Source organism: Fistularia commersonii, chromosome 21 (genome assembly GCF_037954325.1).
Source record: "Fistularia commersonii isolate RoL2024-O1a breed Wild chromosome 21, RoL_Fcom_v1.0, whole genome shotgun sequence".
Classification (NCBI taxonomy): Eukaryota; Metazoa; Chordata; class Actinopteri; order Syngnathiformes; family Fistulariidae; genus Fistularia; species Fistularia commersonii.
The window spans coordinates 13,623,536-13,648,081 of record NC_141304.1 but is presented as its reverse complement, the minus strand read 5'-3'; the positions used below and the strand labels follow the sequence as shown (position 1 = coordinate 13,648,081).

The 24,546-nt window shown below is 44.9% G+C and overlaps 1 protein-coding gene across 4 annotated transcripts in view; it reads left to right on the top strand.

Annotated features, from left to right (window-relative positions):
• The window catches only part of celf4 (CUGBP, Elav-like family member 4), a 100,768-nt gene extending 78,708 nt beyond the window's left edge, over positions 1 to 22,060 (top strand). Inside the window, exons 3-14 of one of the 4 annotated variants that reach the window (XM_086168067.1) lie at positions 1,964 to 2,012; positions 8,019 to 8,147; positions 8,971 to 9,050; positions 9,568 to 9,708; positions 10,316 to 10,454; positions 11,152 to 11,304; positions 11,689 to 11,799; positions 12,707 to 12,769; positions 13,146 to 13,223; positions 14,079 to 14,162; positions 15,293 to 15,486; positions 20,314 to 22,060. In XM_086168067.1, coding sequence (XP_086024193.1) covers positions 1,964 to 2,012; positions 8,019 to 8,147; positions 8,971 to 9,050; positions 9,568 to 9,708; positions 10,316 to 10,454; positions 11,152 to 11,304; positions 11,689 to 11,799; positions 12,707 to 12,769; positions 13,146 to 13,223; positions 14,079 to 14,162; positions 15,293 to 15,420 — 1,155 coding nt within the window. In that variant the 3' untranslated portion in view covers positions 15,421 to 15,486; positions 20,314 to 22,060. Of the gene's footprint in view, positions 1 to 1,963; positions 2,013 to 8,018; positions 8,148 to 8,970; positions 9,051 to 9,567; positions 9,709 to 10,315; positions 10,455 to 11,151; positions 11,305 to 11,688; positions 11,800 to 12,706; positions 12,770 to 13,142; positions 13,224 to 14,078; positions 14,223 to 15,292; positions 15,487 to 20,313 lie in introns of all 4 variants that reach the window. The other 3 variants (XM_086168065.1, XM_086168066.1, XM_086168064.1) reach the window with 3 other exon arrangements.
• The last annotated feature ends 2,486 nt before the right edge of the window (positions 22,061 to 24,546 follow it).

The following is a 24,546-nucleotide window of genomic DNA, read 5'->3' as shown; positions in this document are numbered from 1 at the left end:
ATAAGCAGGGCGATAAAACTGACCTTGAAGCAGTTTATGGGCTCGGGATAATGGAAACCTCTGCTAAAGAGAAAAAAAAAAAAAAAAAAAACAGGAAACTCTACTCAGCTCTCAGTGACAAAATATAATAGTTCGGGCACTTCATGTTATTTTAAGCCGCATGTAAAGATGGATGGCCGGTGACTGCAAATCAAGGGGATTTTCCAGCAAAGTCACTTCTCTGGCATTTGGATGCTGAGAAAACAGTTTTTTTTCCAATGGGGAAAAAAAAAAGAAGACAAAAAAAAGGGGAAGATACTTTCAGGTTGGGAGCTTTGTTCGCATTTAAAAAACGTGGTGCAATTAGGTCAAATTGAGGCCAGACCATTTGTATGGGTCATGGTAAAAGCGCTCATATGTATGCAGGTTTATGGGCCCCCCGGGAGCATCGGGCTGACCTTGTCCCACGCTGATCTATGTCTGCGCCCCCTCCGCCCCCGTCCTCTTTCCTCATTCCTCCCCTGTCTCTCCTGGTTTTTTTTTTTTCTTTGCTTTTTTTTTTTTTTTTTTTTTTTTTTTTTAATATCACCTACGGCTCCCCTTTCCAACTCTCCCCCTTTTTTCTCACTTTCCAGTTTCGCCCCCCCCCCCCCGTGATCGCTTCCTCTCCGATCCTTTTTTTTTTTTTAATTCACACCATTCTTCCTCTCTTTTTAACTCATTTTTTAACTCGCTTTTTTCCACACGCCCCCTTTTTTTTTTTTTTCTTTATTCCCTCCCGTCCTTTTTCCATATCAACAGCCAGTCTGATAAATAATGCATCACAGCACATTAAAAACATTAGTAGGGTTCTCTTGGCTGTCAAAGAGAGGGAGGAGATGAGGGAGAGGAGGGAATGGGTAACTCTATTCTAAATAAGTGTTATGGAGAATGATGTGATTTAATAGTAACAGAAAAGCGCCAGGAAAGGGTGAAGGTCTGAGCATTAATTGTGTTTGCATGGTGACACCGTGTCCTCCTGCTCCGAGGCTTTGCCTTCGGTGAATCACCCGAAACGCCGGACGCTTCATTAGGATGATGACTGCATCAGCAAACTCAAAAGAAAAAGATTTAATGACATTTAACAAAACACTGATGCTGCATCACACAGAACCTTGACCTTTCCCTCCTCCCCCCTTCAATCTCCTCTTTCCCCGTACTTTCCTGCCGCACCTCTCTCTCTCTCTCTCTCTCTCTCTCTCTCTCTCCCACCTCCCCTTCCTTTTCTCTCCATTCCTCCTGGCAGCGTGGCGATTGGCATTATTAAAAATTGATTGGAGGCGAGCATTTAGCAGGGTGGCGAGGCAGAGATGGAAGGTTTGACAGGCAGGAGTGTAATGAAAGGAGGGCCTCCGTGGACACGATGTGGGAAAGGTCTCAGTGGGGGGACGGATACGGATTGTGTGTGTGTGTGTGTGTGTGTGTGTGGCTGCACGGAAAATGCACGAGAACATGAGGTTAATAGGTATACGGCTTGTTGATTGGTGTGTATTTTTCCAATCGAACGGAGATTTCAGAAATACCGACGACACCTCGTCCCGTCGACCCGGAGTTACCTCTCCGGCATCCCCTCCATCCTTCTATCTATCGTTCTCTTCATCCATCTGCCCCCCCCCTCCATCCCTCCATCCCCCCCCCCCACCCGCTCCACTCCTCCACCCCAGCCCCGTTTCCAAGCCTCCTCCCGCCTTTCATCTCAGATCAAATAATATTTGCAACCCATATTCCCGACCAGCTATTCCCCCAATGGCTATAAGTGCTGCAGCTTTGGAGATTTTCAACACACTTTACCGGCAATTTGGCTGAGTGATTTCTAAAAAAAAAAAAAAAAAAAAAAAGTTATTTTTGTCGGAGGGAGGGGGGGGGGGGGTAAAAGCATGTGCCATTACATGAGGGCATGATCCTAACGGTTTTCTTTGTCTCTTCTTTCCCCCTCTCCTCTCAGATGAACAGACCTATCCAGGTGAAGCCAGCAGACAGCGAGAGTCGAGGAGGTATCGTGATGCTATTCCTTTTCCTCCCCTTCCTCCCTTTCCCAACCTTCGTTGCGTCCTCCCTCCCTCCTTCCCCTTTGTTCCAGCCCCTACAAACATGCTGCCTGTGCATATCAGCCTCACCATTATCTGTCCCATTACACAATGCCCCCGTACCTCAACGCGGGCTGACAGCGCGGCCTGGCCGGACCCGCCGGTATTCAGAACACATTATGTAAACAGCTCCCGTCCTCGCCAGCCTTGGCCGGCGTGGCCGCTAGCTCCTTTCTCGGGAGTTTAAATCGTATGCGCCGATGCGTGTACGCGCACACGTGCAAACATGTGTGTGTCTTCTCGTGCTCGAGGGGGTAAACAAATCACTTCTTTTTGTCAAACACCTTTAATAACGCTGTCTTCGGCTAAGCTAACCCTATTCTACCGGCGTCGCGAGTTCGCCGGGGGGAGGAGGGGGGGAAGCGGACATTCCGGATGCGTCTGTCCGGATTGACATCGGCGACGGATTAAAACACATTTTCCCTGTCTAGTTATGTCCTGACACCAATCAATGGACTGTACAAGGGAGGACTGATGCAGTTTGACCGCTCTTGGCCGGAGTCTCTCAAACTTTGCCGATGTTAATGCACGAGAGCAATTCCTCAGTCACAGGCCACGAGGGGGGGGGGGGGGGGGGGGTGGGGGGGGCAAAAGAGACGAGAGAGCCGGGAGTTGAAGGTTGATAAGCAGAAGAAGCATTAGGATTGAGAGTGAGGTGTTAGCCTATAAAGGGGGGCGGGGGGTGGGGGGGTAACTAAAGGGAAAGGGGGAAAAAAAAAAAAAAGATTGTGTGACATCCGCTGCTATTTAGTTTGGTGGTTCTGTGAGTATGATTGATGAAGCGAGAGGAAGGGAGGCGAGTAAAGAGCAAAGGAAGCAAAGTGAGGGCAACGCAGGACGTCCACACATTTGTCTGTTCCTCCCCTCAATCCTCGGCATTAGCGCCCTGCCTCCTTCCACAGCCCTCATCTCTCCGACGCACGCGCGTTTCCCTTTCCTTTTCTTATATTTTCCGTCTCTCCGTTTTACCCGCGAGACGGGGCCCACCGCCGACTTTATAGAGACGTTTAATACGGATGCATCTACATAAATAGGATTTAACAGTCGTAGTTTATGGAGACGAGGCCGGGTTTAAATATTTTAAATACATTTGGGGGTTTCAAGCTCGGGGACGGGACGCTTCCCGCGGGTCCCGAGACGATCCCGGCGGGTCGTCGCAGCGCGATATGAGAGATTGAACAAAACTCGGTCAAACAATGCGCAACTACTTGCTCAGCACTCGCGATTTCTGCGCGTACGTTGTGTCGCCGTGCAAGTTTAGCTATTCTCAAGAATTGTGCTTTGTCCAAAAAAAGCTTTCTCCCAAAAAAAGTCAAATATCTGTCCGTGCAAAAGTGGCACAGCCCCGCTCTTCCATCTGGGCCACAGCTAGTAGTACTACTACTACTACGACTAATGCTACATCAAAAAGTATTTGTAGTATGAAAACCAAAGTGGCGACAAGTCACTTGTAAGTTGAAGGGAAACTGCAAGAGTGAACGGAGGAAACCGGGGCGTCCGCAAATAGTCCAGGGAAGGAGAACTATATTTGACCTGACTGTAAGAATGCGGTTATTTTAAAAGGCGTCGTTGCTCTAAAAGTATTATTTATTCAGACGTTGAAGCCGGAGCCAAACAGAGTCAAATAGGGTTGAGATATTCGAGTTACGGTTGATATTGTCCCACTTGACAGCGCCGTTTGGATTCGAATGCATCGTTGGAATTTTTTTTTTGTTATTTTCTAATTACCTTCAAAATCTTCTCAGGGTTATTCCGGTGAAATCATCTGAGAAGTTGCGGTGGTGGTGTTTTCTCCCACGTGCAATTCATCATCGTCAACACTAATAGTATTACACGAAGCTCCGACCGGCACCGTGAGGAGTGGGCAAGCCAAAATTTGTTGATTAAATCTTTACATTTTTTTTTTTTTGAGAGTGAAACCCGTCAAATATCGATGCAGTAAGTGAAACTTAACAGAAGCGAACCCCTCAGAATAACACCGGGTATAAATATAAAGAAACATAAATACTTGTACCGAGCCGAGCACTTAAGTACGGCTGGTAACTTTCTGTCCCGGCCTGATTGATCATGTTTGGGAGGAAGAGGGTTTTGGCCTGTATTGATTGGAACCAGATGCAAACAGAGCACGCAGTAAAAACAGTTAAGAAGTTTTATTGCGGACTTGTATGGTCGTAGGCGGAGCCACGGGCCTGCGTGAGGCGAACAGAGACGGGGATCCATAGATTATAATTTGGGTTACGGGGGGGTTGGGGAGACAAGCAGATGGTGAGCGGCACAGGCAGTTTTGTTTTCTCTCTTTCACCGGCGGCGTGGCTCGAGACGGAGGCGGAATCCCGTGCACCGAAAATAAACAAACTCGGAGAACTATTTTTCCACACGAGAGGCACGTGCCGGCTTTCTTCAGTCGGCATCCCGTCGATGGTCGGAGGTCGTCGGCTGTGAAAAGGCCGGCACCGACCCCGTCTCGCTGAAATACATTTAATGATTGCAAGGCGTCAGTCAGCAATGTTGACACGTAATGTCACGATCAATTTTCCATTACCGTTATTATGAAGTCAACAAAAAGGCGAATGAATTGAGAGGTCATTCTTTTTTCTAAATGTATATATTAATATATTTTTAAATAATTATTTTTTTTACAAACTATACATGTGCACAGTTTGATTAAAATGAATATTTTGTGTTTTCACGTCAAAGCCCAGCCATCCTTGAATGGCTCCCCGGGTTTGTTGGAGCATCGTTGCCCCCTTGTGGCAGAGACCGGTACTACAACAACACCAAACAACAACAAAAAAAAACACTTCGAAAAGCAACCTGGAGAATCATCTCCTTAAACACAGATGATTCACCCGAATCCCCGGGCTCTCTCATTTCGCAGGTTCCCTGGCGGCGTGGCTTGATCTAGTGCAGCGTCTCGCCAGGCGCCAACCATTATTTCCTTTATGAATATTAAAGCTAGCGTCAGCTATTTGCATGTAAATGGTAGGGCTACTGTTATGATTAGCATGAAATCATGTCCGCCAACCCTCACACACCCCTCTGTCTCTATCACACTCTTCCTTTCTATCTCTTCTCTGTCTCCCTCTTTCTCCCGTATTCGGTCGAGGCCGAAGGCCGCCCACATTGCGCTTGGAGCTGTCTGAGGTATCTGGCCGGTAAAAGGCAGCGTTTCCTCGCCAAGTGCTCGCTTCCCGGAGAACGTTAGCTTTCTGAGTCCGGTCCAGACCCCCAGCATCATCGGACAACTGTGTTGTAATTTGGCGGCAAACAGATGAAATCTAGCTTGACTAGAAGGAATACAAGAAGAATACAAGTAAAAAAAAAAAAACACGGATCAAACCCGGTAATTGGATCTCAAATATTTCTCCTTGCCTTTCATGCTGTCCGTATTATTGGTAAACACCCCTGAAAACTGTAGTAGAGGGAAATGCAATACTCGGGGGGGGAATTAGAAGAGTAGAAGAGTCCCTATCTTAGGCTGTGTGTGTGTGTGTGTGTGTGTGTGTGTGTGGAGACTCTTAAGTCCTCCTGCTATATGGATTCCCTCTCATACTGAAAATGAGTGTATAAATATGTAAGCGTGTGTTTACGGCCCTTTCCAAAATAAAAGTTATGTTTATCGGCGCCGTCCCTGGGGAGCCGCAGGCTTTGGCCACCAAAGAACCGTGCATTGTGGGGGTGGGGGCAAACATTTCAAAATTTGTGTGTGCGTTTTCGTGAATATGTGTGTATCCTCCGCCCCTGTTGTGCACTCCACACTTGTAAACACCCCCCACCACCACCCCCCACCCGGTGCAAGGCCAGAGCGCAGATTAGTCTTGTTGACTCGGCAAGGACACCCTGTCAGGCGCAGGCAGCGGGGAGGAACGGACTCTAATCACGCAGGCACGCACACACACCTACATGCACATTAATTCGCAGAGCGCATTCAGAGGCAATTGCACCGAGGCTCATTAATTTCCCAACATATACATCCATTTCCACAAAGCTGAGAATCTAAAACATAACGTAAAAACAAACTGCCTCGCGCGCTGACACATCTGCTCCGGTAGTATACTAACACACTTTCACCGTCGGCCTCCTCAACATTCATTCGGCGACTCGGTCAGAAACCAATCATCCAAGGCCGGACTCTGTCTGTGTATAGTTAGGAATTATGTCTCATTATACCATCGCATCACTCTAATAACAGGAGCGCTGATGTCACAGTGAGGGACGGCATTAGGTTTCTTAGTCATTTTCTTTTGTCGGTGGAGACTTCAAACCTCTACATTTCCTGGAATATCGAAGAGGACGGTAGCCGAAAGGCGTAGAGCGAAGGATTGTGAGTCATTTACAGCCAGCCTCACTCAGTATTACATGTTAACTTTGCATTGTTTTCATTTGCATATGATAAGGCCTTATCCATTTATTTGTTGTAATCGTTGATACACAGAATAGTGCAGTATGGTATAGCATGTACAGCAGAGGGATGGTGAAGATCTAGTTAGAAGGATGCTAAGACTGGGAGCTCCTGGAAGGAGGCCAGTAAGAAGGCCAGATATAGTAGAGTGCGTTACCATATAGTATAGTATAGTATAGTATAGCATAGCATAGCATAGCATAGCATAGTATAGTATAGTGTAGTACATCACAGCACAGCACAGTATTGTATTGTATAGAAGTACAGCATAATATAGCATACCATAGCATAGCACAGCATAGCATGGCATAGCAAGGCATAGCACAGCATAGCACGACATAGCAAGGCATAGCACAGCATAGCACAACATAGCAAGGCATAGCACAGCATAGCACAGCACAGCACAGCACAGCACAGCATAGCATAGCAAGGCATAGCAAGGCACAGCACAGTACAGTGTAGCACAGCGAAGGACAGTATTGAGGAGTCTCGTATGGTATTGTATAGTACAGCACAGTATAGCGTTGTATAGTATAGTATGTATAGTGTAGTGTTGTGTAGTATAGTATAGTTTAGTACAACACAGCGTAGCGTAACGTAGCATAGCATAGTGTTGTATCACAACGAGTCATGAATATCTGGGTTTATGTTGATGCTTGTTTTCTGCGTGATTTTTGCGGTTGCTGGTGGTGTGGTTTGGGGTGCAATGAATTCTGTTTTTTTTTTTTTTACCTGGAATTGAGCGGGAACAGTTATTGCTCATTAAACAAACATTTTACCATCACAGTACAGTGTGGTATAGTCATGCAGTACAGTGTAGTGTAGTGTAGTGTGTACTGACACGTTGGGTGTAAGGACTGATTTTGCTCATGGAGTTTCTTTCCTTGTCGCCAGTTCGACCTTTAATAAATTCCCCGATAAACAAAGCGAGCGCCTGGAGCCGGCGGCTGCCCGTTTGTCCAGGCCGCCGCCCAAACACCCATCACGAGATCCAAAACAGACACGAGTTGTTTTCATTCATCCGCACGTTCGCCGACACTTCCCGGCCATAAACGCTCCGACGAGAGTGATGACGAGGGGCGGGCTCCTCAGAGTTTAGGGCGGGTCACGACCTTTTGGTGTCTGACACCGTCGAGGAAGACTCTTGTGTGCAGAGGTTAAACATTGGTCGCGCGAAGAAATAAGCAAACAAAACATGAAGATGAATTAACATCTCTGGGAGAACAACATTCCGACCCCACGTCTCTCGTCTGCCATTTTGAATGAAAACACACACCGGGATAAACAACACACCCCGGACGCGGGCTGCAAGTCTCAGCTCTCCAATCCCTTCCTGCTGAGTCACCACTTTCCTACCCTCCGGTCGGGACCTTGTCTGCATGTTTGTTTGTTGAATTTCTATTTTTTAATAGCTTTTTACTAAACTGTTTTCCAAATTATCGGACAGGGTGTTCATCAGTTACGCTCTTCCATTAAAAGGGGTTGTAGTGACTCACCTCTTTTGCTTTTAGAAGACAGAAAGCTCTTTGTGGGCATGCTCAACAAGCAGCAGTCGGAAGATGACGTGCGGCGCCTTTTCGAGTCCTTCGGCAGCATCGAGGAGTGCACCATCCTCAGAGGTCCTGACGGAAACAGCAAAGGTGAGTTTGCAGGCGTTTACGACTTTGAGGCGCGCTGAGATTTTCCACAGGCCGCTGCACAGAAACGATTTGGCCTTTCAAAGTTTGGTGACTTTGCAAAGTTCTCCGTGTTGAGCGATGTCAAGGCGGGTCACTTCGCAATCATCGGACGGGCGGTTACATAAGAATACAGTAGAGACTGTGAATTTTCGACAGCAAATGCGACTACAAAACTTTTCCCACGGGGGCAATGAAAGATATAAACTCTTTATGGATGAACCCCATTAACCTCATGAGTCAACCTATATTGCTCAGATAAAGAGTTTGAAAAAAAAAAACGTCAGTCAACTTCCTTATTAACCGTCAGGCCTCATGTCGTGTCGGAAAAATGTCCTTTCAAAATGTTGTCAGAGCGCGACACAGATTCGCCGCCCGAAGTTCATCAGCGGGCTTAGCATCCAATCAATGTGGCCCGATGATAACTAAGCCCGATGATTACAGTGGGCTTGATCATTCTGATTCCTGCGTGAAGCTCCATTAACAAGGCCCCATCAGCCGGCTTACTCAGCTAAGTGGGCTTTAGCTCAATAATTACTGGGAACTTGATCATTCAAATTCATCAATGGGGCTTGTCAATAGTAAGTGACACCAGAACGCTTGGGTATTTAAGGCCCGTCCCAAAGTTGCTAATGGTGTCATGGAGTGCCATGTTTAACTGCTCATCAATCAAAACGGATCTGACTCTCCAGGTGTCTTAAGTGTTAACGTGTTGATCCTCGTCTCCTATAACTTCCTTCTTTCTCTCTCTTTTTTTTTATTTTTTTATCCCGTCTCCATCTCGAAGGCTGCGCATTTGTAAAATACTCTTCCCATGCTGAAGCTCAGGCAGCCATCAGTGCGCTACACGGCAGCCAGACAATGCCTGTGAGTAACAGCGTGCGCGTGCGTGCGTGCGTGCGTGCGTGCGTGCGTGTGTGTGTGTGTGTGTGTGAGCATGTGGATTTATGTGTGAGAGGTGAGTCACATAGAAAGATGAATCACACGGCGCTTAATTACCTTCTAAAAGTTATACTTTATTAATCCCAGTGTGGAAACGTGTCCCCTGCCTTTGACCCATCCTCAATATATCAGTGGCAAACTGCCGCTTTGAAGCCGTGAGCTTGACTGAGAATATAGAAGACAACCAGAGGCACATGCAAGCAAAAACCCACAACTCAACCTCTTCAGTCTTAAAAATAATAATAATAATAATAATAATATCCCATTAAGTGTATGGGCATGTATGAGTAAACACAAGGTCATGTCATATGCATGTCTGTACATGCTTACTTATACTGCCTGATGTGTGTGTGTGTGTGTGTGTGTGTGTGTGTGTGTGTGTGTGTGTGTGTGTGTGCGTGCGTGTGTGTGTGTGTGTGTGTGTGTGTGGGTGGACGCACAGGGTGCATCATCCAGTCTGGTGGTAAAGTTCGCAGACACAGACAAGGAGCGCACCATCCGCCGCATGCAGCAGATGGCTGGTCAGATGGGCATCTTCAACCCTATGGCCCTGCAGTTTGGAGCTTACGGAGCCTACGCTCAGGCAAGGCGGCACACTAAATGTCTTCTTTATCCACTGATTTATCACCTAGTTATTTATAAAGCGACCCGCGGTGAAAATGCACATTCGTAAAAATCAAGCAAGAGCATCGTTGAGGGAGGGGACAAAGTCACAGTGTAAGTTCAGCTCTCCAGCAGGATAGAATGAAACTGTACAGGTTTTGATAGGATTCTTTATATCTCGCCTAAAAAGCACAGAAGGTAGAGATTTGCGATGCAATTATAAAGTATATAAATCTTAAGGGATCTAGCGTGCGCACCTGGGGTTAAAGTGCGACCCGCAGGTCAAGATCACCTTTGTTTAGAAAATCTTCCAAAGTAAAGTTATTTATAGTCTTTTATTGTACCAAGCGAGAAGCGGTGCAGGTATAGTAGCCCGAACAAGCATTGGAAACACATTAGGTGTCGATCTCTTCACTGCAAGTGCGCGAGAAGAATTATTACCGCAAACAAAGTCTGTTTCAATCTACGTCTGAAAATGTGTGATTTAATCCTACCGCTCGATAGCCTCTCAATAACTTCCTTCTCTGTTAACTTTTGATTAATCCCCGCCGTGCTCGTAATCGCAACGTCCTTATAAACTCCTGCAGGTGCAGCAACAAGCAGCATTGATGGCGTCCGTAGGCCAGGGGGGCTACCTCAGTCCGATGGCGGCCTTTGCCGCGGCCCAGATGCAGCACATGGCCACCATCAATGGCCTCCCCGGAGCGCCGCTCACTCCCACATCGGGTAATTGCTTTCTCCGGAGTTGCATCGCCGCGTCTTACCTTCGCCCGGCGAAGCCAAAACGCTACAAATCAGACATATTCCGTGTTCCACACTGCCGCGTTACTATTGCACGGCTTGGTATTTTTCCCGCAGGGGCTTTTCACGTGAAACAATCGACCGGATCGGTTGTAACGACGTAACTTTTGATGCATTTCCGGTGAACCGCCAACCCCTCCGCAACACATCCTCAATATAAACACTCATATATATCTAAATATATTAGTAAAAACCTATTGGAACTCAATGGACGATTGCAATTAAACGTAACAGATAGACACAGGAAGTGTTCCGGCCTCTTCGGTCGAGGCACTGAATAATGTAGCTCCTTAATTAACCAGTCGTCGTGCAGGCAGATACTGCACACACACGGACCGGATCCTATAATGCGGCATTAAATAAAATAATCCGACAAAGTACACAATCGACAGAGTCTGATATTTGTTGCCGTAGTATCACAGTAATGGCGCCGGGATAAGAAATTGGCCCTGACATTTAGTGTCTGCGCCGGCCCCGCCGGTCCAGCCCCTCTGACATTTGCAGTCGAGTTACTTGGTGGCCAGTCAAAGAAACAAACTTCCCGGCGTCGCATCGAGATAAGAATAAAGTGAAAGTGTTTTCTGTCTCCTCTTTCTCTCCCCCGGCTGCCCGGCGGCCGCAGGTGGCAGCACTCCTCCGGGCATCAGCGCCCCCACGGTGACCAGCATCCCTTCCCCGATTAGCGTAAACGGTTTTACCGGTATGCCGCCCCCACAAGCAAACGGACAGCCCCCCGCAGAGGCCGTCTTCACCAATGGGATACACCACTACCCCGGTAAGCATGCTAAATAATTAGCATCTTTCGGGTTCGGCGGAAATTAAGAAATATATTTATATATAAATAGAGTGCTAGGTTGCGGTACGGGCGCACAGCGAGGCAAAGCCGCCCCCTGCCCCCCCCCCCCCCCGCTGTGATAAACATATTAATTACCCGAGAGCGCGCACGCTGCCGGCTTCCAGGCGTGTTCAGGAGCCAGCGGCCAGACAACCCGTGGCCCCAAAGACGGCGAGCACGTCAAGATGAGTGTTTGGCAAAAAGGTGCTTATGGGCTGCTGGAGCCGGCGAATGCGTTGTGTCATGAGCCGTGACTCATTGATTTGTGTCTGTGACGAGGTGGAGGAAAATGTTATTTCTTTTTACGCTCTTGTGTCTCCCCAGTGTTGCAGGAGGTGGTTTTTAGAGAGGACTCAGAGAAAAACGGCTTGGGCGTGGCTCCGCGGAGTTGTTTTGGGGTTCAGGGCGGCTGCTTCCTTTCTTCCCTTTCTGAAGGTAGCGCTCCCAACAAACCCCCCCCCCCCTTTCCACTCGTAGCGTAGATGTTACTTTACGGTGTTCTTTGGTTTCTAGTTATTGTGAGGTTAGTGGAGTCTGTGTCTGAGTGTGTGTGTGTGTTTGAATGTAAGTATATGTGAAATACCCAGACTGTGTATTTTGAATAAATCTACATCATTCAGATACAGAAGTAGTTTTATCACATCCCAGAAAATCCACGATTTACTAAAAAAAAAAAAAAAAAAAATGCAAAATTCCTGTGTGCATGACCCTGCATGAGATGGAGAGCCGCGATCCGTGTGTTCTTGTAAATGTGCGTTTTTCTCCGTGGTGTGCTTCGTATGCACGTACAGATGTGTGCTTTTGAACTGTTGGCGCGGTTTCTGTTGTAGCTGCGTGAGTTCACGATGCATGTGGACGTTGCACAAGCGCCTTCCTTTTCACGTGTCTGATCCAGTTGCACTATTTTCATTTTACATGGTTTTTTTTTTGGCTGAATTCTGGAATATTGCGATATTTTCCAGTCTCCACTGCGTTGGAGTCATGGTGTTTTTTCAGATTTTTTTACTTTTCTATCATCTTTACAACAAAAAACTTTCAGGATTCAGGATCAGGACTGTGCTGGTTGTTGTTCCGACCCCTGACCTTTCTGCTTTTCTTGTCCGGTCTTACATTTCATTTCATCCCCCCTCCCTCTCAATGTTGTTCCATATAACTCCCGCTTTCCTCCGTGCCCTCTTCCTCCCCACATCTACCTTCTCCGTCTGTCTTTGTGTGTCTCATTTCTCTTGCATTACCCCCCCGCCACACACACACACACACACACACACACACACACACACACACACCATGAACACCTTAATCCATCCTCCTGTTCCATCTCTACGTGTCTCCTCCGGAGCAGCTCAAAGTCCCACTGCAGCCGATCCTCTCCAGCAGGCTTACACAGGAGTCCAGCAGTATGCAGGTTTGTCTGACACTCTAACAATAGTGTGTGTGTGTGTGTGTGTGTGTGCCACAGGGGGTGCTTAGCAGTGGGGCAAAGAGAAACAAAAGATTTGAATCTTCATTTGAATTTTGATCATGTAGCAAATAAGTGCTGCCATACTGCTTCGTCAATGTATTCACTTTGCTGATTCTAGTGTGTGTGTGTGTGTGTGTGTGTGTGTGTGTGTGTTTGTTCACACCACGAGGGTTCTATTGTGTGTTATCTGATCAATCGTTTGCTGTGCCCCTGCATATATCACGTTGTTTGTATGTATCCTTGTTGCAGTGCGCTCTGGTCATGACTGTTATCTGATCCTTGTGTGTGTCGGTGTGTGTGCGTGTGTGTGTCTCAGCAGCCTATCCCGCTGCATACGGCCAGATCAGCCAAGCCTTCCCCCACCCTCCACCCATCATCCCACAGCAGCAGCGAGAAGGTATCACACACACACACACACACACACACACACACACTGCATTATAACCAGACAAAATTGTAACATTGCAGGCATATAAGGGTGCGTGACATAAAGATTTATATCCTTTTTCATCCATTTTCACCCACTTATGTGGCAGCATCCATAAATATATATGAACAATTAATCCTGCTATCTGTAGCAACTGGAGACAGAGTATATTCGCTCTTACTAGTGTCTTCCTCTGAGATGACGTACTGTATCTAAGTGTTGATTGGTGCGGTGACACGAGATGATGCACGGGCGGCTCTCGCTGCCCAAAAGGTAACTAACTTCACCATCACAAGCGGGTATTTCCAGCAGAGCTGTAAAGCTACTTGCGAACCCAATGACCTGCAAGCTCGGGGACGTCCAGGCTCGGGGCCTTACTGCCCTCTTGTGGAAAACAACAAAACAGACTGGATGTCGATTCTCCCCCCCCGCCGACGGTCGCCGCGTCCCGGCAGAGATTTACAAGCCATCGGACGGAGAGCAGACGCGCCCTGTGACCATCCGACCCGACGGCTCGGAACAAAACCCGCATCCGTCGCGTAACAAACAAACCCGATTTAACGAAATGTAGAAATGTACGGAAATCCGCGCGGGAATCTTTTAAAATTGCATTTCTTTTAATCCAATTGTTATCAGAAAATGACTCGTTTATCAAAGTATACAGTTTTCCCAGGCATCCTTGTGCGTGAGATGAATGAGTCAATTTATTCTCCATAACTTCAAGTCTGTTTCTCCTCTCATTCTCTGACCCTTGCTTCTTATCAATGTTTTTCTCTTCCCTCTCTCTCTCTCTCTCTCTCGCTCGCTCTCTCTTTCCATTTGCAGGACCGGAGGGTTGCAACCTGTTCATCTACCACCTCCCTCAGGAGTTTGGGGATGGAGAGCTGATGCAGATGTTCCTGCCATTCGGTAATGTCATCTCCTCCAAAGTGTTTGTGGATCGGGCGACAAACCAAAGTAAATGCTTTGGTGGGTAAAAATGAACAAAACCAAAAATTATTGATCATTTATTCTGATTATTCTCTTTACTAATCACCTTCTTTACCGCAGTCCACACGCCTTCCTAACCCCCTTGCAACTCTTTTGTGAAATCAGACAAGAGCAAAACAGACTTTTTCTACAGTTGCGCAAAGGAAGCTTGGAACCAAAAAGAATGAATGGATTACGAGTGTGTCTGGATTTTTTTTTTTTTTCTTATTTTCTATATATTTTAGCATTTAGAACTGCTATACGTCAAAGTGATCGAGTTGAAGAACAATTCTGATGACTTTGCCACTGTGCTGTTTGTGTCATTCCAATAAAGAGCCTGGTGTTATTTGTCGATGGGTGGTCCTCAGTCCGATTGCCGGTCGTGGCGTGTTTACGCGACGCCGCCTCGGCCCGTTGATACGGCTCGACGTCGATGTCGCGCTGAGCGACGCTCGAATTGCGAGTCCGCGCTTTCCCCGTTTTTTTCCGCCGTCGCCGCTTTACCCGCGCAAAAATCCTGCGCCGAATTTGACCTCTAGCGCGGCGAGGCTACCGATTTTCTCGAGATCCAGATTCCGGCTCGGCGCACAAAAACAGACCGGCATTTACGTCGAAGCGCGGGGGAGATCACCCATCGGAAAATTTCCCCCCAAAAAAGTTCTCATGTTCCTTTTCGACTTGCACAACTGCGTTGGTGTTTTGGTTCCAAACACCCAAGATCGAGTTTGGATTGTGATTTCCGGTGCACGCAACTACTCCCTCATACTATTGTGATCCTGTTGTTGTTGTTGTTGTTGTTGTCATGTTGTTCTGCTGTTATATCTTGGTGTAAGTTCCTTATTTTAATGATAACTGCAGTATGCGAAAGATGACTTTGGTGCTTAATGTCCATTCATTCATGTTAGATGAGTTTCAATAGTTAATGTAACAATTATGTTTTGCCAAATGGATAATCAATTAACCTCACGTTCATTTTTTTTTTTTTTTTTGTTAGCCCCAACTCTTCTTTTATCCTATTCTAACCACCTCCCTTGCTCTCTCTCTCTCTCTCCCTTCGCCTTTCCCCCCAGGGTTTGTGAGTTTCGATAACCCAGGTAGTGCCCAGGCTGCTATCCAGTCGATGAACGGCTTCCAGATTGGCATGAAAAGACTCAAGGTGCAGCTGAAGAGGCCAAAGGACGCCAACCGCCCCTACTAGCCCCCGCCCCAGCCAGCCGCTGCCATCCTGGTGGCCGGGGCAGCCGTCGTGTACTGAGAAAGACAGGTAAGATGACTTCCGAAACACCCGCTTTCACTCATCTTCGACGGGCTATCGATCGAAGCGGCATCGCGGATAAGCGGCGTACATCTCGCTGACAAACGCTCTAACGGCAAACCCGTCCGCAGCGGTGTCAGATGCGGTTTCCCTAACCTTTTATAAATGTCACAAAACATTAGCAGATGCCTAATAACCAGCGCATCGTCGACAAATCGCTTGTTAAAGATAGCAACGACGCCGCACACCTTCGCCGATAGCTAGAGTAGGCGCACATTTGCAAATGCTAATTCCGGCGTTATTATTTTGGGGAAGATCTCATCGAAACATGCACAGCTGCCAGACTACACACACACACACACACACACACACACGGCGGAATTAAAAGTAAATCACAGGAAGTCTAAATGGTATTCCTACTCCATCTACTCTTTTCCATATGAACAAAGCTGTGCAGAAGAAGAAAAAGCGTAGCGCTGTTTTGTAAAACACTTTTACTGTAAGTGACCCGGTTTGTTACCCTGTAGGTATGAGATAATTTGTAAATGGCCGCGCTGCACCGAGGAGGAATTGCTTCTAAGGGGAAGGCATTTATTACCCCTCAGGCGGGTAATTGTGCCGTTCCTCTTTGTCTCCTCCCTTCATCTGCGTGATGGAGAGTTTAGGCTGTATCGTTCATTCACCACTGATGACTTCATTCAAGGGCAACTTATCACCCACTCACAAACTAACTGAACCGTACCAGACTGTGTCCCGCGGCAAAGCACTGCGGGAAGGATGGCGCCGTCTCATATGAACGTGTCATAAAACACGAGGCGTCGTGCCTTTCCGTGCATCAAAACATCTCAAAGTAATAGTTGGAGGGAAAAAACACGCTTTTGATTTACTTTTCTTTCCACCTGTGTTATGCAGTTGAGATTTCAATGCATAAAAAAAGCGTGTTGTCGTCGTCCCTCTACCATTAGCATAGCCAAATAGAAATAAAAAAGAACGCGTACGGAGTCAACAGAATAACAAATTTATATTCATGTTTTGATTAAAAGCCCTCCTCCTCGTCTCAGCGACACTATCTTGCTTATTAATGGAGAGGTAGGTGTAAAGTAAATCCCACACTCTTCCATTTGTGTGCAAATACATTAATTTACGGCCATAAGTTCAAAAGCGAGGTAATTCTTAAAAAGCAATGTAAGTCACGTGTAACTTTTAATTACTGCGTTATTTAGTGAGCCTTGATCTCCAGAGGAAGGAGCTTTTATTAAGAATAAGTGAAATTGTATTAGCAACTCGCACAAACAAATTTGGGATTTCGGCCACATTATTTCTTTAAATGCATTTTACCATCCAGAAAATAAGCTTCTTGTCTCGAGGCTTAAAGGCAATTGATTTTGTAAGTTAACTACAAGGTTGCGGGTTTATAAACAGCATCTTCTCGTCTCGCGACGGGACAAATGGGCCGATTGAGCCAAAAAGTCTTCATGATTTGTTAATGAGAGAGGAGAGAAGAGAGAAAAAAAATAATAAAACAGCAATCGCAAACAGCATAGCGATGCTTCAAGTGAAATGATTATTCCAGCTTCCGAGCCTTTGTTTGCTCAAATCAGCATTTTAAAATTAGACTTGCATGCAAGCGGAGAGCTGCACAGCATCTTCCACCTCACAGCAAGAAGACGTCTGGTTTGATTCTAACAAGAGGTCTCCGTGTTCTTTTTCCGTGTCTGCGTGGCTTTTCCTCCGTGTTCAAACACATGCATGATGTTCGTTGGAGACACTAAACTGCCCAGACGTGCGAACGACGCGGTGAACGCTTCAATGTCTCTTTATGATGCGCGAACGACAGGATGAATGACTCTATGTCGTGATTGAAAGTCTAAACATCAGGGGTCCCCAAACTTTTTCCTGCGAGGGACAAATAATTTTTCCCTTCTCTGACGGAGGGCCGGGCCGGTTTGTGACGATCGCAGAGGTGTCTAAACATTTATTATTTTCGAGAAAGCCACACATAACCAAAAATTAACCCTTTCTGGGATCTTGACCGGAAAAAAAATAAATAATCAGAAAATAAATAATAACATTATTAATGAAATAAGTAACACCATGTATGAAATAAATAATAACCAATAACCATTTTCAACAAGGAACATTAACTGTCACAAATTCACTGTGAAAAGCAAAGCAGGCTATGAAACCAAACTGATATCAACACCTAAAAACACAACACATTTCACCACCAGTATGGTTCAAGAATGGGTTTTATCCCTGTAGATTTCATTATGATTATATTTGTATTATTATTTGCATTGTGATTATAAAATCATAATGCATCTCTGGTATTGTTGGGGGGCCGGGCAAAGTTCGGAGGCGTGCCGTATCCGGCCCGCGGGCCGTAGTTTTGGGACCGCTGGTCTACATGACTAGTGAATACATGCTTCTCTTGATATGACGAGTGAATAGTCGTACGGCTCTTTGACCAACCGGCCTCTCATTAGAAGACTTTAAACAGAAAACCCTCATTTATTGCGGGGGGTTACGTTCTAAAAATAACACGCAATAGGCGAAATCCACAAAGTAGTCAGCTTTATTTTTTATAATTATTATAGAATACAATACTGTACTATAGCATTAAACCAAAGATCCAAACCTATTTCAGGCCCGAACATTTTTAAAAAAATATTCTTACAAATAACTATGATAGTTTTTAGAGATACTTTACAGTAAAACAATAATTTTATTCAATCGTCAAGCCGCATAGCTTCTACTTTCATTGAGCGTGTCCAGAATTTTAACGTTTTCTGCAATAGTTATCATCATTTTGGGCGCGTCATCAGGTGCCTTTGCCGGTGCCGAACGTTTTGTCGACATTGTGGGTTTTGTCGTGGAGAAAATAACTTGCAAATGTAAATTTGGCAAGCTGTAAAGAGATAAGGCGGGTAGATTGTTGACACCGGTCTACCGTCCTTCAGCCAATTAGGATGCAGAACACAACGTACTGTACTGTAAAAAATAAGCATTAAAAAATCTGCACTAAAAAAAATCTGCGAAACAGTGAAGCCGAAAAAGGTGAGCCGCGTTACAGCGAGGGTTTACTGTAGATAATTATGCATGCATATACTCTGCTCAAAAAATAAAGGGAACACTAAAATAAGACATCCTCCATCTGAATGAATGAATATTCTTATTAAATACTTTTTTGTTTATAATTGAATGTGTTGATGACAAAATCACTCCGAAATGATGAATGGAAATCAAAGGTATGAACCCATGAAGGTCTGGATTTGGAGTCAAACTCAAAATGAAAGTGGAAAAACACACGACAGGCTGTAATGCACTTAAAACAAGTCCAAATGAATTCCTAAGTCACAGAAGTGTGACTGACTTGGAGTTACATTGTGTTCCCTAATTTTTTTTTTTAAGAATTATATATAATAAATGAATGAATGACAAATGTGAAATATTTCAATGAGGCAAAAGTACAGTTATTGAGCTGCACAGATCTCTTTCTCTCGCTCTCCTTCAATTCACTTCCACCCAGAGAACCAACAGCAGAGCCGGGCGCGGTGCCGCAGGTGCAAATAGCATTATCATGCTCCTGAAAATGAAATCGAAACTTACAATTTCATCTCCGCCGCAGCCGCATCTGTCCGTCACACGTATTGTTAAAGCAAAGAGAAGTGCACAGGTGGCGCTGGCCGTCAAACGCCGGCAAACGCTGCTTTGTTATTCCAAGGCAGATCTATTTCCACTCATTTCCCTTCACTGATAGTGTTAAAAAAGCAAAACAAAAGCAGGGGATCCCCATCCAAATAAATAATCAGATTCCACCTCAATTATGAGTCAGCAACCCCCCCATCCTGATGAGTTTATGTTCTCAGAAGATGCAGATGAACCGAGTCGACGTGCATTCTTTGAGAAATACAAGAACGAGACGAGTCCCCGGTGTGAGAATAACAATAAAAGTCCCAGTTGATTTGTATATATAATAATAATAATAATAATAATAGTAAATAATAATAATTAAATGATTAAATGAATAATGCATTAACAAAGCTATCAATATATGCCGATTTATTCAACCTTATTTCAGAAATCAAAGTTGTTCGAAAACAGCCGTAACCTAATTTATTGATCGGGGCGGTCTGGCCCGCAGTATTATTGGGATTTGAAAAGTTTAAGCTTGATGATCCTTTTCGAAAATAAATGGAATAAAGGCAGAAAATTAGGGCCCAATATTTCTCTTTTACTGTAAGAGGACCTATTTTTCCTACAGATGTTCTTAAAAAAAAAAAAGTTTCTATTATGCTTTGAGGCATAAACCAAATCATACTTATAACATTACACAATAACACGAACACGTCGTCAGTGTTATTCAGCGACCTGAACGTTTTTGCTCGCTTCTTTCGGTAACCTCGCGTGCAATCATTCGTTGCTTCATTATCTATATCGCCCGTCACGCAGTCAGGCTTTCTGGAGCGAGAGGTGGTCGCGGGGAGCCGACGCCGACCGTCACTCTCTCGGTCAGGCATCTGGGCAGTTCCAGGTCTCCGGTGAACCTTCTGCGTGTTTTGGGGAGGAAATCCACGCCACCCCTCCTCCCTGCGCGCACGTCACGCAACCAACACGCACGTGTTGCTTCTGGCAGAAGTCTGACAGCGCTACTTTTGTGCAAATGATGTATTTATGCCGTTTGCGCCCGAGAGAGAAAAAGCAAGGAACGGCGAGAGTCAAGCGTAGGAAGGCCATTAATGTAAAATATCATGGGATTGGGTTTGATTTCCTTTCTTGTCTGCTTGCTTGGGGCTCATCGCTCGACCTGGAGATTGATTTCTTCTGTGTTTGCAGGTTTTGTAGAATCACATGTTGACTACTTGCTACCCACAACTGAGTGCAAACGCAACATCTGGACCACCGAGGCTTCTTCAGAGGAGATAGAGAGAGAGAGAGAGAGAGAGAGAGAGTGAGAAAGAGAGAGAAAAAGAAAGAAAGAGAGCGAGGGAGAGAGAGAGCAAGACAGAAGACCCGAGTCAAGGACACCTCCTTTTGGACGTACTTCAACCTTGGAACTCAGAGAGAATTTGTACCAGCTTGGTTAGCCCCAGGACCTTTTCTTCTGCACACATATACACATCTCCTCCCCTCCGCCCGACACTAAACCCTGCTTGAATGACAGATACATTTTCTGGACCACAAAACTTTTACTTAAGACAATGAGGGGAGGGGGAACGGTAAAAGAAACGACGTCGAATCTACTTTCAATGACCGACCCCGCCCCCCCCCCCTCCCGCTGAACTCCCACGTGGAATATGGATGTCAAAAGTCCAAAAAAGAACAAAAGAAACTTTTTAAAAACTAACTAGAGGATTGCCATAGGAGATATTTCTGTGTCGTGGTTTGAGTTCGGGGCGAATGACTTCGAAGAGACTTGGAGGAAAAATTCCTGAAGAGAGAACTTAAGTAGGGAATGTGATATTTTCAGGACACAAAATTGGCTTTGATTTTTGGGATGGCCATCTTTAGCTCGGAGTGCCTGTCCGTTTCCAGGGGATACCGTTGCCAAGGAGAGCCATAGCAACGGTCTCCAGGGAGTCTTACCTGTCATTCCTTAGTTGTTTTAGGGACCAAAACACCAAACATTTTTATTGCTGAGGACTTGTAGCTCTAATATACTCGGACCACTGCATCTCGGTCAGTCAGTGTTAACTGGTTGCGGAGTTGCACTTAAAAGACATGTACATTTCAAATATATACAACACATGTATATATACATATATATTGCTGATATGCTTTTTGAATACAGGCAAAACTATTTCAGACGACCAAATGGGGTCTCTCACTTCGTTAGTTTACAATTACTCAAAAGTGTTTATTTTTATTTCTCTTCTCATTTTGTCTCGGGAGGGATGGAGAGTGCATGGGAGGGGCTGCTCCGCATCACAGCCTTATCTTTTTTAACTTGACATCCTAACCTCATAGATAGAATAACATCAGAAATGTTTGAAATATATGAACTTGTTTATATTTGCAGTACATATATATGTATAACAAGCATTCAAGCAAATGTATTCATATATACAGTATATATGGATAAATAGATATTAATCACAAACAAATATATGTATTTATATGCACATATTTTGTATATGTGCGTCTGTATATAGGACGGCTACTGACTATGTTGAGCTGTAATTTTTTGTAGATTTTAGCTGGAATTTGAAACATCGCTCTGCTTGGGATGAATCGCAAATCTGGCAGCTCCCACAACTGCAGGCATTCCTATCTCTGATTACCTATATGCTGACACACGATATATTGCTAAAAGATACAGTACATGTGTGAGAGGACACATACGGTGTAAATATTATCTGAAAAATGCAAAAAGCCACATCTCAGTAGCAGGCTTTAAGAAAATCAGGCTCGATTATTTTAGAGGAAAAGGACATTATCTTCGACTCTATTCCAAACATATCTTGTGAGCTCCGAAACACACGCGTGCACACACACACACACACGCACGCGCACACACACACACACACACACACACACACAAACACACACGCGCGCAAACTTCTCTTTGAAACTTGAACCAAAACGAAGACGTCTCACGACCCTTGCTCTCCTCTGCATTCAGTAAAGTGCATGTAGCGTACGGGCTGTCACCATGTCAAGGTGTGCCTTGTCACCTGCAAAATCTGCCATCCAACACTGTGCTCTCACAATACAAAGAACAAAAAAAGGACACACAACTGCAAGCAGCCGACGCACTAATATGATGTCAAAACTACAGCCTGATCCATATCATTCCTCTTCAGAGCTTCAGTGCATGTCCACTAGAACCATCACCCGTCGGCATCTCGGACAAAAAGACGCGTCGAAAAGTAACGTCGACTCACGTTTGGTTTGACTTTTTGGATACGAGTGGGCATTAGGCAACCCGCTAGCACAGGCCGCCGACCGTCTGCGCTGCGTGCGAGGCACTCGTGACGACGTCCCGCTGGTTGCAGTCAAAATGAGGGTCGATACAATCGTAGTTCCCGCTTTGTCGTGATTTGAGAAGAGAATCGGCCGAATCGGCGCTCCTGGAAAACGGAGATATTTTGACGATGTATCGCTATCAAACTAGTCTTACAGCACCCGTTAGATATCGCGTTACCGATTGGCCGCAAAACCGTATCCCGCTACTTCCCGGCAGCGTACGCCTTTATGCAACTTTGCTGCACAAGTAGCCGACGTATTTGTAAATGAATCCCGACTTGTGTAACTTTTAAGCACATGTCCGCAAAACACATGTCCGTTTCCGTATCCGCCGGGTGCCGTGGGTAATTGGGTTGAAATCGTTTAAAAAAAAAAAAAAAAAGTCAACATTAAGGATCGCTTAATAAGGACAGAACTCTTTAAAAGCAGGTTTTATCGTTCCAAGCGTATAAAGTTTATCCTCAGCCTCGAGATCGATAAAGGGGGTCAACGGGATAACTGAATTTAAGAAAAATAATAAGAATACTCGTAATGTTTCTTTTCATTTATTTGCTACTTTTAAAAGAAGACATTGCCGATGCAAAAGTCAGGAAAAAATAACGGTGTCACAATATCACTTGTAAGGATTAGTTAACAGTATTGGATTCATCCGCATTTAATGTCTGGATCCCTGCTGGTAATACTTGACACGGAGCATATCCTTGAGAAGATGTTATATTGCCTTATATATCCTCATGCAGTTAAATACAAACATAAAAGCGGAGACCATTTAGGACTTTGATAAAAGCATAATGAAAACTGTAACGTGAAGCAATAAGTGTGAAAAACCATTTATCCATAGAAAGCGCTGTAACAGTGAGACCGGTTTCATATTGCTTTAGCATACAGTTTCTCATCATAGCTACAAAAATGGTACACCTAATATACACCTGGAAAAGGTCAACACAGTTGGATTTATTGGATCCTACACCGAACACATATTCAGCTGGTGGAGATTTCTCAATGAATATTTATATTTATGAATATTTATAAGGCTATATGACACTTTGGAAGACAATGCTTCCTGTTGGGTGCTGTTACTAGTTTTCCTATAAATTGCTCATTATGCCATTTCCCCAGTGTCTGTGTCTAACCTTTTTAGCTGATTGAATAATTTAACATTTACCTTCCGAATCCAGCCAGGCAAAAAGATGCTATTCGAGACGGGGCCAGGATGCCCGTATTTGAGCGCCCGAACAAACGCCCCGAGCACGGCGTGCAGCGCAAACCCGATGCCCAACAAGATGGTTTTCCCTGCCCGCGAAAAACCTTACGTTCCTCACGGGCCGACAGTATCACGCCTGGTTTTGCTGTGTCCCCTTCTCTGACTGCCTCCCTATTACACCTTAAAAACAGGGTCTGTGCATTTGTAACGGCCCTTCGGCGCGATCACTCACTTCTAGCGCGAGCCCACGTTTCGCGGCGGATGGAATAAAGAGAGAGGAGGGGGGAAAAGCAGGGCGACCACGCGGAGTTGAAAAAGGCAAGCACATCATCTCCATTCGCTCCAACTTTAAGCTGCAAGTTTACACGAAAAAAAAAACAAAAAAACACAACAAAGTATAGCGGTTTAAAAACAACAAGAAACAGAGCAGAAGTTTGAATATAAATATATAAATATATACATAAACCGATGAATATACTGTAAATTGTTTCTTTTTTGCTCCGTTTTCCTCTGTACATAGGTTTGCATATTTTATAGGACTTTTACTTCTATCTACAAGGACTGGATAAAGTACTTTAAATACTCGGAAAAAAAAAATATATATATGAATGAAAACATGATAATGCTCATTAAAACCCAGGTACATAACAAAAAAAAAAAAAAAAGAAAGAAAGAAAAAAAAAAAAAGTTGAAAAAAAAAAAAAAAAACAAGTTGCTAGAATACGGTACAAACTGTAGGACCTGACCGAGGCATTTATCAAGAATACAGTCAGGGAGAGCATTGACCTCAGTTAGAGCTTAGACACACATTGACCTATTTTATAAAAGAAATACTTTGATGGGTTCTATTCATTTATCTATTTGTTTATATATTTATTTACAAGTCATGTCTGAGATGA